Below are 13,531 nucleotides of genomic sequence, written 5' to 3'. Positions count from 1 at the left end.
ACTCTATCCAGCTGCGCCTCTCATAAGGCTATCCATTTTTGCATACACAAACACATACTATCTAACGGTGGGGAATTAGGAAGAACTTTTTTTCTAAAATTAATGAAGGACCATGCAAGAAGAACAGTAAAGCTGAGACTGGCCCCTAGTCCCCCGTTAGTCACTCAAGGAACATCCATTAATGTCAGTGGCAGTTAGAGGCATAGAACAAATGGAGTACAAGCCCCAGCTAAGAAAGAGCGATATGCCTCAGCATTTCCCACTGCATCAACCCCAGACCAGATACTCAACTCTAATATCAATAAAGTTAGAACGTGAGGATCACTAGCACCAAGCAGTGCTTTACTGCAGAAATGGTAAGCCAAAGGCTTTCCTATTTCACCTGAAATTGTTACTTGCTACTTGGCTCACTGTGAGCTGGTTTGAAATTTAATTAAAAACAAGTTTTTTTTTCCAGTCCCAAATACTGATTTCAATGAGATGCACAACCAAAAAACTGCAAAATGTCATATGGCTTTGAAGATAAAAATAAATTGAACTAAGCAATGTCATATTTAACATTTTCCCCTCCAGCACAGAACTACTTCTCAGTTAAATAAATAAATACATGTATATTTGCAAACAATGTTGATCTCCAGAAATGGTTTGCAAAAATAAACATGCTGAATAAATTTCAGCTTAAGAATTATACAGGATAATCCACAGTGCCAGAAAACCTCTCAATCTCCAGGCACAAGTTAACTCATTCATAAAGCAGCAAAAGAAGTGCATTCACTTGCTCTAACAGATCTACAACTCCAGTGGTTTTAATTAGCTTTGAAAATAGAATCTGACTCTCTTCATGGATGCAACAAAATTCCTCTTTAATTTCTCTGTGATGGAGAATGAAAAGGGTGTGGCCAGCCCTCAGCCTCCTCAGTAATTAAAACACTTAGAGCAGAGCAGCCCCTGCTGGGCGGGTGGCAATGGCTTAATTAGCCCAGAGCAGAAAGTTGTTTACACACCAGAAGTGCGCATGTTAAATACACTCCCCTCTCTGGATTCATGCCTTCACCCAACAATTTACCACTATGAGATCAATCTCAGATGACAGATGCAGTTTGCAATAGCTGGACACTGATTACTCATATCCCAGTGAATTCATGCTGGGGAGAAATATATCAGATGAGGGAAGTCTTCTCCAACCAAGAAAACTCAAACCTTCAGTTCAGGAAGGTAACAAGTATTGCATGCTGAAGCCCCTACTTGTGTCAAACGCTCTGTGACCAAACTGACAAAGACTTGCCCTCCACAAATTTTTCATGAGAGTCATCCATGCAAATTAAATCGGACTAGAGAGGAGCACAAATGAAATTTCATTGCTTTCCTATGTTAGTCATTCATTCCTCTTTTAAAAGGCTACATGAATCTTCCTGTACTTCAGTGTCATCTCCTCTGGATGACGAATTTAAGTGAAACAATTCAGTGTCTCTGTTCTTGAGGGAACCAGTCTTTCAACTCCAACCAACACAGAATTTTTGGCCTATATGGGGTAACGTACATCAAATTTCACTATCATATTCAAGCTCTAATCAAAATGAGCCAAATGATCAGTTTCAGATATGGAAGCAACTCAGCATTGTGTTTTCCATCAACAGCTCTTTGGAACTACACTGGATTTCACCAAATAGGTGAAATGCTCACGAAATCTTCATCAACAAACATCTGGTTAAGGACTCCTAAAAGGAAAATTATTTCCAGGACCACTGTTGGTTTTCTTGTTGGTTTTTGTTTGTTTGTTGTTTAAACTCAAGTTAATGTTTCTCTTGCTGCAAATATTTTCATTGGTGTTTGATCTAATTCTTTCTGCCATAAATCACAGAAGTGGCAATTAAGATCTATTTCAGGGGAAAGAAGCTCTAAAGAGAAACCAAGTTTTCCAGTCATGACAATAGAGCTGTTCCATTCCACAGAGTCTTACAAGCTAATTGAACATTTTTAAGAGTTTTGAAGCAGTAAGCAGAAGAACCCTTGGCTGACTCAAGAGCAACTACACTATGTTACTGAGGGAACACACAGTGCTACCAGAAGTGACTAGTAGCCTTCCTACACCTAGAGGTGAACAGAGAACCAAGAAATTAGGCAACAATCCACTTTGAATCTTGGTATAATTATATAAGAGATCAAAGACATCTTAGAAGAGAAACAGTTGTGCAGTCTCATTTACGGAGTCAACAGCTCCATAATCCTTGTCAAAGACTGTACATATGGCACATCTGTTTCCAATGTAGGATTAGAAATGCATCCTTCCATATTACCAAAAGTTCGTATTTTAAAAGAACTTCAGTGAAGCTGTCACAGTGTGACTGTGATAGGATGACAAATGAGCTGAATCAATTAGCAGGCCATATATGCATGCAGATAGAATCAAATATATTAGCCAATAAATTCCCAATATTTTCAAACATCCTGAAACAGCTTTATCAGGATGACAGTAAAAAGCCTCATGGGAACAGAGCTTTTAAACCTATTTACAGTTTTATAATGCAGTAAAAAATACAGGCTAATTTTTAGTTAATGGCCTGCTAATTGCTGAGCTATCCTGAGGACATCTCGGGATACTTCGCTCTACTGTCATTCCAGCTGAGCAGACTTCACAGAACTGAAGTTTTCTAAATACCAAAGCATACTTATTATCAAAGATTTTTTTTTTTCCAGAAAGCAAACTACTCTCATGAAATACATTCTCATTCTCAAAGCTGAAGTCAGCAATTTAGACGTTTATATTTTAAAACCGTGTTTAGTTTGGTGAGTTCAACTTTCTTTCCAAGAAAACGAGCATGTGAGTGGTAGAACACATCTGAAAAACCTGACTTTCAAAAATGAGGATGATGAAAGATAACTTAAAAGCACATTTTAACTCTTTGCAGCTGTATCACATATGTATGTACCATTACTAATGTCAACATACAGTCTCCAAGTAAAATACAATGGAAATCACTAAAACCAGACAGCTGCAAGGTGAACACCAAGCAAAGCGATCAAGTTCATCATCTACAAGCACTTATTGATATAAGGGCTACCCTACCCTCCTCACCTCACTTCCAGTGATTCCCAAACAATTTAGCCTCCTCTATATACAATACTGAAGAAATCTAAAGAGTTATCAGCTTTTTCCACTCTACGCATCATCCATGCAATTCAAGACCACACCTAACATGAAGTCTGCCTCATCTCTTCTCCAGTTCACAAGTCATTTTTTACCTCTCTCTCCTTCCCCCAGAAAGAAGAAATGCAGACTTCTGACATTAAAAGTAGTGGCTAACAATGTAGTGAGTCTGCTGGAGGTCTGGTGGCCCTGCTCTACTTGTGCTCTCAAAGCCACATTCCTTGCTGAGAAGCACAGATTCCAATCTCCCCATCTCTCAGGTTACTTTTCCATTGATGCATCTTTCAGTGTTCGATCCAGATCTCATGGAAGTCAATGGGAGTCTTTCAGTAAACATCAATAAATTCTGGATCATACCTTGAAATCATACTATGAGGACCATACTGAGCACAACTGCCTTTGTTCATCTGTTCATCTCCCATCATGCCTTTTTGTTTAAAGGGACAAGCAAACAAAAAGATCAACAAATAGCTTAAACATTTCCTCCAGTGCAGCTTTACATAAGAGAACTGGAGGAAAGAGAAAGGGTGGAAAATGACCAGCATGTGATAACAACCAGGACAAGTGACGTGTGCCCCACACTAACAGCACAGAGCAAGTAAATAACAATAAACTCGTAGGGAACATCTCCTTTCCAGAAGTGCTCTGCCAAATCGTGGCAAACTTGTGCATCAATCCGGGTACACAAGCTTGCACACACTGGGTACTGGCTTCTCTCCAGCAATTCTCTGTTCATTCCCGTTTGTGATGGGTTTTGTTCCAATCGTGCCACCCAGACACTGGCAGACAGGTCCCCACCTACTCCCCTGGCTTTTGTACCAGCACCAAGTTTGCTCCGCAGCTCCCAACTTCATCAAAGGACAGATGGAAACCACCCACGAGGCAGCCCCTGGAGCAGCACTATGGTAAAGCAACCCCTGCGTTCGCACAACCGGCCCTCGGGAAGGAGAGAGAGATGGAGAAAGAGCTTTTGGTTTCCCCCGTTTCAGAAAGAAGAAAGGAGGGGGCGCAGCCAGGAAGCTGACATACCCTGCCGCTGGAGAGCCCGCAAGCAGCCCGGTGCTGGCAGCCTTGAAGTCCCGAGCTGCTGCCTCCGCTGCTGCTGCCGCTGCCCCCGGAGTATTTCTGCTTCACCATCCAGTCCTCCAGCCCTTTGCGAGCCAGAGAGGCGTTCACCGCAAAACTATCACCTAGAAAAGAGGAGACAATGCCGCTGCTGAGCCGCCCGCACAGCCCGGCCGGCCCGGGGAGCCCGCAGCGGGAGCGGGACCGGAGCGGGCGGGCAGAGCGCGGCGGAAAGTTGGGGAGAGGGCAGCGGCCGGGGGCAGCCGCGGGGACGGGCACGGAAAGGCGGTGAAAGTTACTAGCAGCGAGCAGCCATCCCTACCTTCCGGACTTTCCCTGGGTTTACAAACGGCGGCTAGGCAGATCCAGAGGAAAGTGTGTGAGGGAAATAATAAAGGGAGATCGTTAGACACCAGTATAAAATCACAGCAACAAACCAAGTAAAATCCGAATAAGGGGAAAGGACTGAGGAAGTAGCAAGTGAAAGGAACTAACCATGCTTCGAGTGAAGTTTCCCCATTTCTCTGCATTGATCTGCAATTACGATTCATTTGACTGCTTTCGATAGGGTCAGGTTCTGTTGTCGTTCTTATTTTTGTAGCTGTATAAAATCCCAGCGTGTTTAGAAATCCATGTGCTCCGCTTCTCCCTGCTAAAGCACAAGCAAGAGCAAATCTCAGCTCCCTCCTGCAGCACGGTCCGGCGTCCCCCTCTCAGCTCCAGCCTTCCTCCTCTCTCCTCTCTTTCCCAAAGACAGAGGCGGTTACAAAAGACCTTACTTCACCCACCGGGGAACATGATTGACACCTCATTGAGATTAGACCACTTGCAGGCAGCCTCCGCCTTCCCATTGGGCCGCGGCGGTACATGAAAGGGACGAGCGAGCCTTTTGGAGGCTCCCAAAAAAAAAAAAAAAAAAAAAAAAGGAAAGAAAGGGGAAAAAAAAAAAAAAAAAAAAAAAAAAAGGAGCAGCCGGGCGCGTTTCACTTCCAGCCGGCACACAGGCGGCGGGGCCGGCCCGCCCCGCTCCCCGCGCAGCCCCCGGGCACGCAGCTCTGCGCCCCGAGCCCCGCCGCCAGCGGGCCCGGCCCGGCCGGCAGCGCCGCCCCCCGCCGGCTGCGGGCAGCCCCGGCCGCTCCCCGCCGGCAGCAGCGCCCGGGCACGCCGCTGGTTGTCCCCTTCGCTCCCGGCGCTGGGCGGAGGGAGCCGGGCACGGCGCTCGTGCTGGGATCGCAGCGCCTGGCAGCGCCGCCGGGACTCGGGTGCGGGATTCCTGTCCCTGCTTGGCGGGAGCTCGGTTACGGAGAAAGCCAGCGTGTCTGGAAAAGCAGTTACTCTATTGACTTGGTCCTGCAAACTGTTTTCCACAGACATCTTTGCTCGCGGAAGTGATCCGGCTGAAGTACCTCGTCATGCCAAAAGGCAGTTTTGGGGGTCGGATCTGCAGCCGCTTCTGAGCGATTCAAAACGTTTGCAGTAGGAAGACAAAAGACTGCATGGCTTTGCTTTTTTCTTAATTTTAATCGAGTATATGAGACTTAAAGAGCATTTCCTCTTCCGTTCCAGTTTATGAATGGCATATTTTTTTACGCATATAGTAAACTAAAAGGCTACTTGGTGTTTTAAAAAGAGAATTCTCACAGTCATTAAAAATTTGTTTCCTTCCTCTGGCTGGTCATTATTTTTCTCTTTATGAAAATCACATCTCCCTTGAGATCCTTCTAGTTGAACTAGGAAAGATAAAAGGGAACAAGGAGAGTGTGTAGTAGATTCAAAACAAGAAAAAATCAAGGCTTCTGAGAATTTCACTCAAGGAACTACTGGTGAAGCTATGTAGGGATTGACCCAGATGGACTTGGTCCAAAGCTTCAAGGCCACATCTGTGCTTTAAAACCCATACGTTTCAAACACAGGCAGGAAGGAGTTAGACTTGGGAGCTCATCTGAACTGGAGATTCAAAGCATATGGAATAATGCTTCTGCATGGGATTGGGATGGGGAGAGAAGGGTCAGGCTCGGAGCACATTTTTAGAAGAAATTCCAAAGCACATGGATTTGGTGAAGGGCTGGTATGAAGCAACTGTGCAACACAGCCATTGGAAAGCCATTACATGAGCTATGTGATGCCAGATTGTTCTTGGGATGACTGCAAAGTCATTCCTCACATTATTTCAACTATTTATCAGTCTAGCAAAGAAAACACTCGCGTTGTGAAATGCAGCCATTGCAACAGCATCAATTGCCTGTCAAATAACTAATAGCATGCATCTTTTGAATTTCTTTCTTTTTTATGTATTTTAATAATTTATTTGGCCCATTTTTTATGTTGTGTATTTAAAGTGACATATTTGTTCCTTTGAAGATTTTGGGAGGAGAAGGAGGGAAAGAAAGATTTAGATGAAGCAGACTCCTTGGGGCATCAGCTCACCTAGACAGTGAAAACTTGTAAAAAACTCTCTGATGGATATTAAGACATTTGAAATTGTAACCCTCGTTTTATTTCCTCCTCAGCTCAGTCTATACTCTTGAATATCCTTTTGTTTACTTAATCAGCAAACATTTTATTTGGGTCATCATTTATCTTCACTATTTACAAGAGACAGAAGATACCTCTGTGGATGTGCCCCCCCAGATAATATGGCCTTATTAATTTCTTTTGTGAAATAGTGCCTCCATCATCCAGCTCAACTGGACCTCAGAAATGTCACAAGTTTCAGCCCAGCATGTTGGGGAAAAAGCCCCCCCCTTCACAGAGAGTACAGAGGGCCTCTTGTGTCACCTCTCCATAGACCAAGGAACGTGTGTTTGTACCACCGTCACTGTTGGTCCATATTGCTTTCATACATGCAACATTGCCTAGATCTTAAAGTAAGCCCTTCTCAGTTACAATCAATAATGTACCCTGCAAAAACAAGAGCGAACCTGACCCCAAAATCCCCAACTTCACTCACAGTCTGAGCATCCAGTGTGTCCTTGGTCATGATGCTCAAGTGCAGGAACAATGAGACGTGGACCGCTTACTTTTTGTGGAGCAGGAATCACAGATGTGGGAAGTTTCCTTCTACATGGGAAAGTCTTAGCTACACTTAAAGGGACAAATCTTGAGATTCTGGGTATGTCTTTGATCAGACAAACTCTGGTTGATTTCAGGAGGCGTTAGAATGGTGTAACAACTGAAAAGGGACCTCAGGAGTTGGCTCAGTAGAATCATAATGATCCTCAAAACTACAGAGACTTCGAGGCACACAAAGCCTTTTGTTTTTCCTTCCATGGAGCCAGAAGTGTGTTAAGTAGTGACGTCTAGTAAAATATCAGAGTAAAGTACACCATTCATAAAACTGCACGGATGATTAAAGGGTCTCTAATTCAACCCAGTGACCCCAATGGAATTTTTAAAGTTTGAAAGCCATGACGTAGAGTATTATTCATTGCCCTTTCATTAGTGCTGACTACGCTCTAATTTTTCAGAGGATGGAAAACCTTTTTGAATCTTGTTATAAAACAATCTGGTTGATAGGAAACAAATGTATCCTACCAAGAAACAAGTGAATAAGACCACTCTGGGAATTAATTTCCAATATTCAGTGGCATAGTGAAATTAATGACAAAACTTGCAATAGCAAGACTTATCATTTGCTAGATTAAGAGGATCTCTGTACTACTGAAGGTTGCTTTGATGTCCAACAAAGAATAGGACTCATCTAGAGCTCCCATCTGCACAGTGATATTAGACCAAAAAAAAAAAAAGTCTAGTTTGACTCTTTATTTGTGTATTAGCTACAGAAGAGAGGGCAAAAAAACAAATGCTGATCTAGTATATGGTGATTAAAGTAAACTAGCATGTAAAAGATTCAGATTCAACATGTGCATGAAGACAACAGAGCATGGCATAAGGCTACCTGAAAACAAGTGTCCTAAAGCAGTTGTTCAGAGGCTAGGGTAGAAATACTGTACAACACACTAATCGTGTACCTGCCCTTGGACTGGTAAATTTAGTTGGAGAACACATAGGACTCCTACACTAGCTTATCACAGGAAATTAGTCCCAAATAGCTGACAGGACTCACCTCCTCATTAGGAAGACCTAAATGGTAAGCTTGGAAAATCCCTGTGGCCAGCAAGAAGACTGAGCCTTGCCCAGCATACAAGCTATGTGCCGTAGGCACTGCTGGCAGTGTTCAGACTCTGTTGGTGCTGAGGTGGGGTAGCAGTGCTGCATCCTTCTGCCATGACACTGCTTGCTCTAAGGGGGAGGGCAAATACAAAGAGCAGCTGTCTGAGTAAAAGGGTCAGGAGTAGGATAGTGCTTTCCAGTTCTTCAGCTTCACCTCCCTTTTTTTTTCCCTCTCTAGCCAGGCTCCCATCCAACTGAAGCTGTGGGAAATCTGACATTGGATTTCCTAAGTCTCAGATGTGTGTTGTTCTCTTTCACTTGGATGTGTCATGCAGGCCCTGCTAGACTACCTGTGCTTCTTACGAAGGAAAAAAAGGGTTTGTAATTCTCCAAAAATTGTACACACAGAGGCAGTAATGTGCAAACAGTGCTGCTCTTCCACTGTGTTAAGTAATCACCATCTATATTTTGCAGAAATGTTTTGAGAAAGGGTTGCTTAGTTGTGAAGGAGAAAATGAACTGCTTTTTGTGCTTTCAGCACCATTGTCTGGGACGAGATGAAATATAAGTTGGAATATTTTGGGGATTCATTTGATATAGAATTTTGATCTCCATTGTTCTCAAAATCACGAGAGGCACAAATCCCACTCAACCACCATTTCAGCCACCTTCTGGTTAGTTTCTTTTCTTACTCCATAAACAAATAATTGCTCACAGCAATGACACCTCTTCAATGATTGCATCAGATGATTTCCTGCTGTTAATGCACTTAAGGGTCACAATCCTGGCACTGCAGGTACAACGGATCCGTTTAATAACATTTAAATTTTGGGAGTGACCATATGAGTGCTTTGATTGCTCGTTCCTAAGATGGGATGCCTGTCAAAAGACACTTCCAGCTTTTGGGTCTTTGCCTTTGGTACCTAAGGTCTTGGCAGTTTTTTCAGCACTTTTGCCTCAGGCTTTTTTGCCGTCTGGCATGTCAGCACCTACTAGCTTTAGCAACTTTGCAGCCTTGGCTTACTGCTTCAAAGCTTTGGCATGAGCGTGCACTGTGGCATCTTTTCAACTCCAAACCTACTTGCTTCACAGGTTTTCTTTGTGTTTTTTTTTCAGGATGTCAGCAACTGCCCTGACCCTAGGGAGGAAGAAAGACTGATCAGCAAGTTCAAACAGTGTCTGTGCAGCAGAAAGATGTCTATCACAAATGAGCAGATTCACTCACTACATCACTTGCCGAGGAGGGAGGGATTCTGCGCAAGGGTGCCAGATATCATTGTACATGCCTAGGTACCATGAGAAGTTTTTCCAGGCCTTCTTTAAGAGTGTATTTGTACTTCTTCTGAAAGCCTGCAATGATGGGATAGAGAAATCTCTGGCAAATTTCGTCGTTAAAAAGCTATGTCCATACTACTGTGGATCCATCGAAGTTTTTACTCTTTCACTTGTCTTCAAAGCTGATAAAATACACCATGCGGAGAGAGCTGTCGTGTTTAATAAATAAGATGCTTCCCAAGATGATGACCAGAAGAACGGCCATATATCCTTTGTACCACCTGCACTAAATCCTCCTTTCAGGTAGTACCACTTCTTTGAATTGCATTCAGGAATCTAAAATCTTCAGATGGAAGAATACTCAGCGATGTGGGGTGTTTAGGCTCATGCCAGCTTCGTCTTTGTTCTCGCTGCCTATTACTGTGGAAGCCCCCGTCAGCTACTGCCTTCATTGAAGACCTGAGTGTTGGCAGAGCTAGAAGACCGTTCTGTTAGAAATGCTCTGTCATTGTGAACTGGTAACTGTCACCAGTTACTGTGACTGGTTCTGTCCTGCAAATTTTCTTTCAAATGACTTTGCCCATCCAATTCCATAAACTAGACTTCAGCTCATCAGAAAATTGGAAGATGGAAAAAAAACCTCAACACTGAATAAGATCTAATAACAGTGAGACTAATGCTATGAGATCTCTTTCTAATGCTTTCCTAGCAATTTGAGAGATCTTTCAGTAGATTTTAATAGATCTAGAAATGCCTTTGACCTGGAATCTGACTGGAAGAGCCACCAGAAAGAATTCAAAGATTGAACGGAATTACCAGGATTTTTTCTGTCAAGTTTCCCCAAGGAAAACGCAGTTCTTTCCCAAACGAAATGGACTTACAGTTTACTTACAAATCTGAAACACTGTGGATGTCCTTCATTAAAAAAAGGCAATCCTTGATCTATTTTGAAGTGTAATTTTTCTGCAGGATTTTTCCAGTGGGTATTTTGATATGAAATAAAAGCTGCTAACAACTATAACAATATAGAGAGAAAGTGGAAAAATAACTTTAGCCGACATTGTGTACAGTATGCTACACATAAAAAGAAAAGAATCAATGTGAAAAGTAGTGCCATGACTTCAATAATCAGAACCTTTCCTTTAGCATCTAAGAAATGACAAGTGAGAAAGTTTTAATATAGGAGAGGATTTTTATTTGCATTTCTTAACAATAAGGGTAGTTTATACTCCACCTGGTGTCTTTTCTCACATCATCTTTTATGGGCTTCTCTCAGTGACAAGTACCTTTGTACAAAGGTTTCCCCCCTCCTCCCCCTTCCCTGGTTCTAACTCTAGCAGGCTTCAGCATAGAAGCACAATGGGAGCATTGAAAGGAAGACAGTGGGACACCTCCTTTGATCTTGTGTTCTAATAACTTGTGTATGTTTGTGTCCAAAAACAATGTTCCAAGGCTTTTCTCGTGAGGGCTGCGGCTGCTGCCAAATGAAAAGAACGCTCATCGCAGGGGTGGTGGAACAGTTAAACTGTATTCAGGACAGGAAAGTACTGGCCAGTAATGTAAACAGCAGACTGTAAACTCTGCTAAATGCTTTGATGACTGAAGAGATCCCCTCTCCTGACAGCTGACAACACAGACAGCGTAGATCTGCTCAAAGCATGGCACAGAGGGTCACCATTAAATCATACAGTTCCCTATTACTTTCCATGTCCATTCTAGAGGATGCTCTACCTGTGAGAGATGTGTCTTGTATTAGAGCAAATGGCTACAGTCAAGCAAGCCAGCTGAGCTCCTCCTCTCCAGTGCTGCTTGCTGAATGTTCTGTAGTTTTTAAACCACAAAAAGCTGGATTTTTGCTTTCAGCTTTTCATTTTGTTACTTGCTGCTAACTTTTTAAGAGAAGGGTCTAGAAAAATAACCCACAAAAGAACAAAACAGGACCAGTCAGAACCTTACAGACAGACAGAGAGAGCACCAGAGCCACAGCTACAGAGGAGCAGAAGAAAAAGTTGCTTGATCAGAGTCTATTGTTTCCAGTCATGTCCTGGTAAAGTCTTATAAACCTCATCACACACTGACACAGCTGTGAACTTTGAAAAGAGAAGGTAAGAACCAGTATCTGTAGCTACATTTTGTATTTAGGTTCCATCTCTGGGAAGAAGATTTGAAACTACAGATTTTGCCAGATAACAAAGCCTGATTTTCAGTATGATAGCTTTGGGAAAATTCTTTCATGTAAAATGAAAAGCTTGGATTCAGCAGGCATTGGTTTGGTATAGCACCTCTGTGTTTGTTTTGCTTGATGTTTTTTTTTTAATAAGCACAAGTTTGTTTGAGTTCTGTTGCTATACAAAGCAGCATTTATAAATAGAGCAGTGTAATAAGTATTAAAGGTAATAAATATCTGAAAAATATAAAAATATAAGTAAAACTATCTTCCACACTGCGTGAATTACAATTCCAAAGTGTTTTGGCAAGCTCATTCATAACCATATTGAACTGGGAAGGAAGACTTTAACCGAAGATCGCACCTGGAGCACCATGTCAGTGCACAAACCTGGTAATGGTAGATTGCTGCAAGTATTTTGTCAACCTAAAATACAAAAGAAAGCCTTATTCTGAACATTAAAACACGGCAAAACAAACCTTCAGGTCTATTTTTAAGTTGCTTACACACTGCATCTTTGGTTACTACTGATTTTCAATGTGAGGCAGCACACACCCAGCAAGAGGCAGAGGTGAAGGCAGCAGCCAGGCTCTGCTCAGGTACGAGCACTTCTGCCACACTGGATGCAGAACAGACTCTGGCTGCCAGCAACCTACAGACATTGTTGGTGGTGAATTACATGTGATTTAAGCAGAAAGGATCTGCATTTTTAAGTGCAGGTTTTCTATAAACTCACACAAGGGGCTCAGCATGGGCGCAGCCTGCCGCTGCTGTGCAATTGGCTGTAGCCTCATGCCAGATGTGCACCTGCAGTGGTAGAGAGCTGCCCAGCACCACATGAATGCATGTTACAGGTGTTGAGACACACAGAGTGAACCCTGTGTCTCCCCCTGGGTGTGTTGAATCCCTCACAAAGAAAAGAAAACAAATCCCTGATGCAGTGAACCACACTGGTGCAAACAGCACACACAAAAGCAGCATGATCTAAACAGCTCTTGTTATTTGCCTCTGTGGACTTTGCTGCATAAACTGCTTTGTTTTCAATTCACTTCATCTTTTCTTACAAAATGCATCCCATGGCTCATATAGATAAGATGCTATCTTAAATGATCTCAAAACAAAAATCTTCTCCATTCCTAAAAGAGACTTCTGAAGTCCTGGCAGATGGATAGACAGGAGAAGACCAAGATCTTCAATTGTTCATACCTCTCTGATTTGTCACTTATCATTGGCTCCCAGTGTTACAAGACCTTGCACCTATCCAGCATGCTGGACATAGATCTAATCTCAGCTCAGCATGCCTGGCCTCTCGTCTATACCTCTGTAACATTTTCTTGTGGTGTTAATTATTGCATTCAGAAAGGCTGTGTTAGTCTGCATGAAGTAAAGATAACCCATGGCGATCCACTCTGCTGATGTGCTCCACACTCTGTGTCCTTTTGCATTGTGTATTTTGAAATACATGACAGAAGCTACAGGAATTCTGGTATTTGCATCAAGCTAACAAACCCCCAATTCTTCTCCTGGCATTCAGTAACTTTGCCATGGTGGTTTTGAACTACTGCCAGACCATGTCTAAACAAGGCAGCTTTTTTTTTTTTTTTGGCAGCATCCTGCAAAGGCGGAGTGCAGTATAGAGGGCTTCACTTTGGTCTCTGCTCCGTCAGCAGAAGGTCAGGTACACAGAGCACCTCTGGCACATTCAGCACACAGCAGTTCCTCACCTGCTGCCATTGCTTGTGGGAGTTCCTTGCAATGTCATA

At 42.9% G+C, this 13,531-nt stretch overlaps 1 protein-coding gene across 3 annotated transcripts in view; it reads right to left on the bottom strand.

Moving 5' to 3' along the window:
* NKD1 (NKD inhibitor of WNT signaling pathway 1) overlaps positions 1-13,531 on the bottom strand; it is a 215,439-nt gene that overhangs the window by 102,009 nt on the left and 99,899 nt on the right. Inside the window, exons 1-4 of one of the 3 annotated variants that reach the window (XM_048958768.1) lie at positions 5,002-5,097; positions 4,709-4,865; positions 4,536-4,568; positions 4,178-4,338 (exon numbers count right to left, since the gene is read on the bottom strand). In XM_048958768.1, coding sequence (XP_048814725.1) covers positions 4,178-4,338; positions 4,536-4,568; positions 4,709-4,733 — 219 coding nt within the window. In that variant the 5' untranslated portion in view covers positions 4,734-4,865; positions 5,002-5,097. Of the gene's footprint in view, positions 1-4,177; positions 4,339-4,535; positions 4,569-4,708; positions 4,977-5,001; positions 5,098-13,531 lie in introns of those variants that run through there. The other 2 variants (XM_048958766.1, XM_048958765.1) reach the window with 2 other exon arrangements.

This window comes from Lagopus muta, chromosome 12, assembly GCF_023343835.1.
Source record: "Lagopus muta isolate bLagMut1 chromosome 12, bLagMut1 primary, whole genome shotgun sequence".
Taxonomy (NCBI): Eukaryota; Metazoa; Chordata; class Aves; order Galliformes; family Phasianidae; genus Lagopus; species Lagopus muta.
Note: the sequence above shows the minus strand (reverse complement) of the source record. Positions and strands in the feature narration are given on the sequence as shown.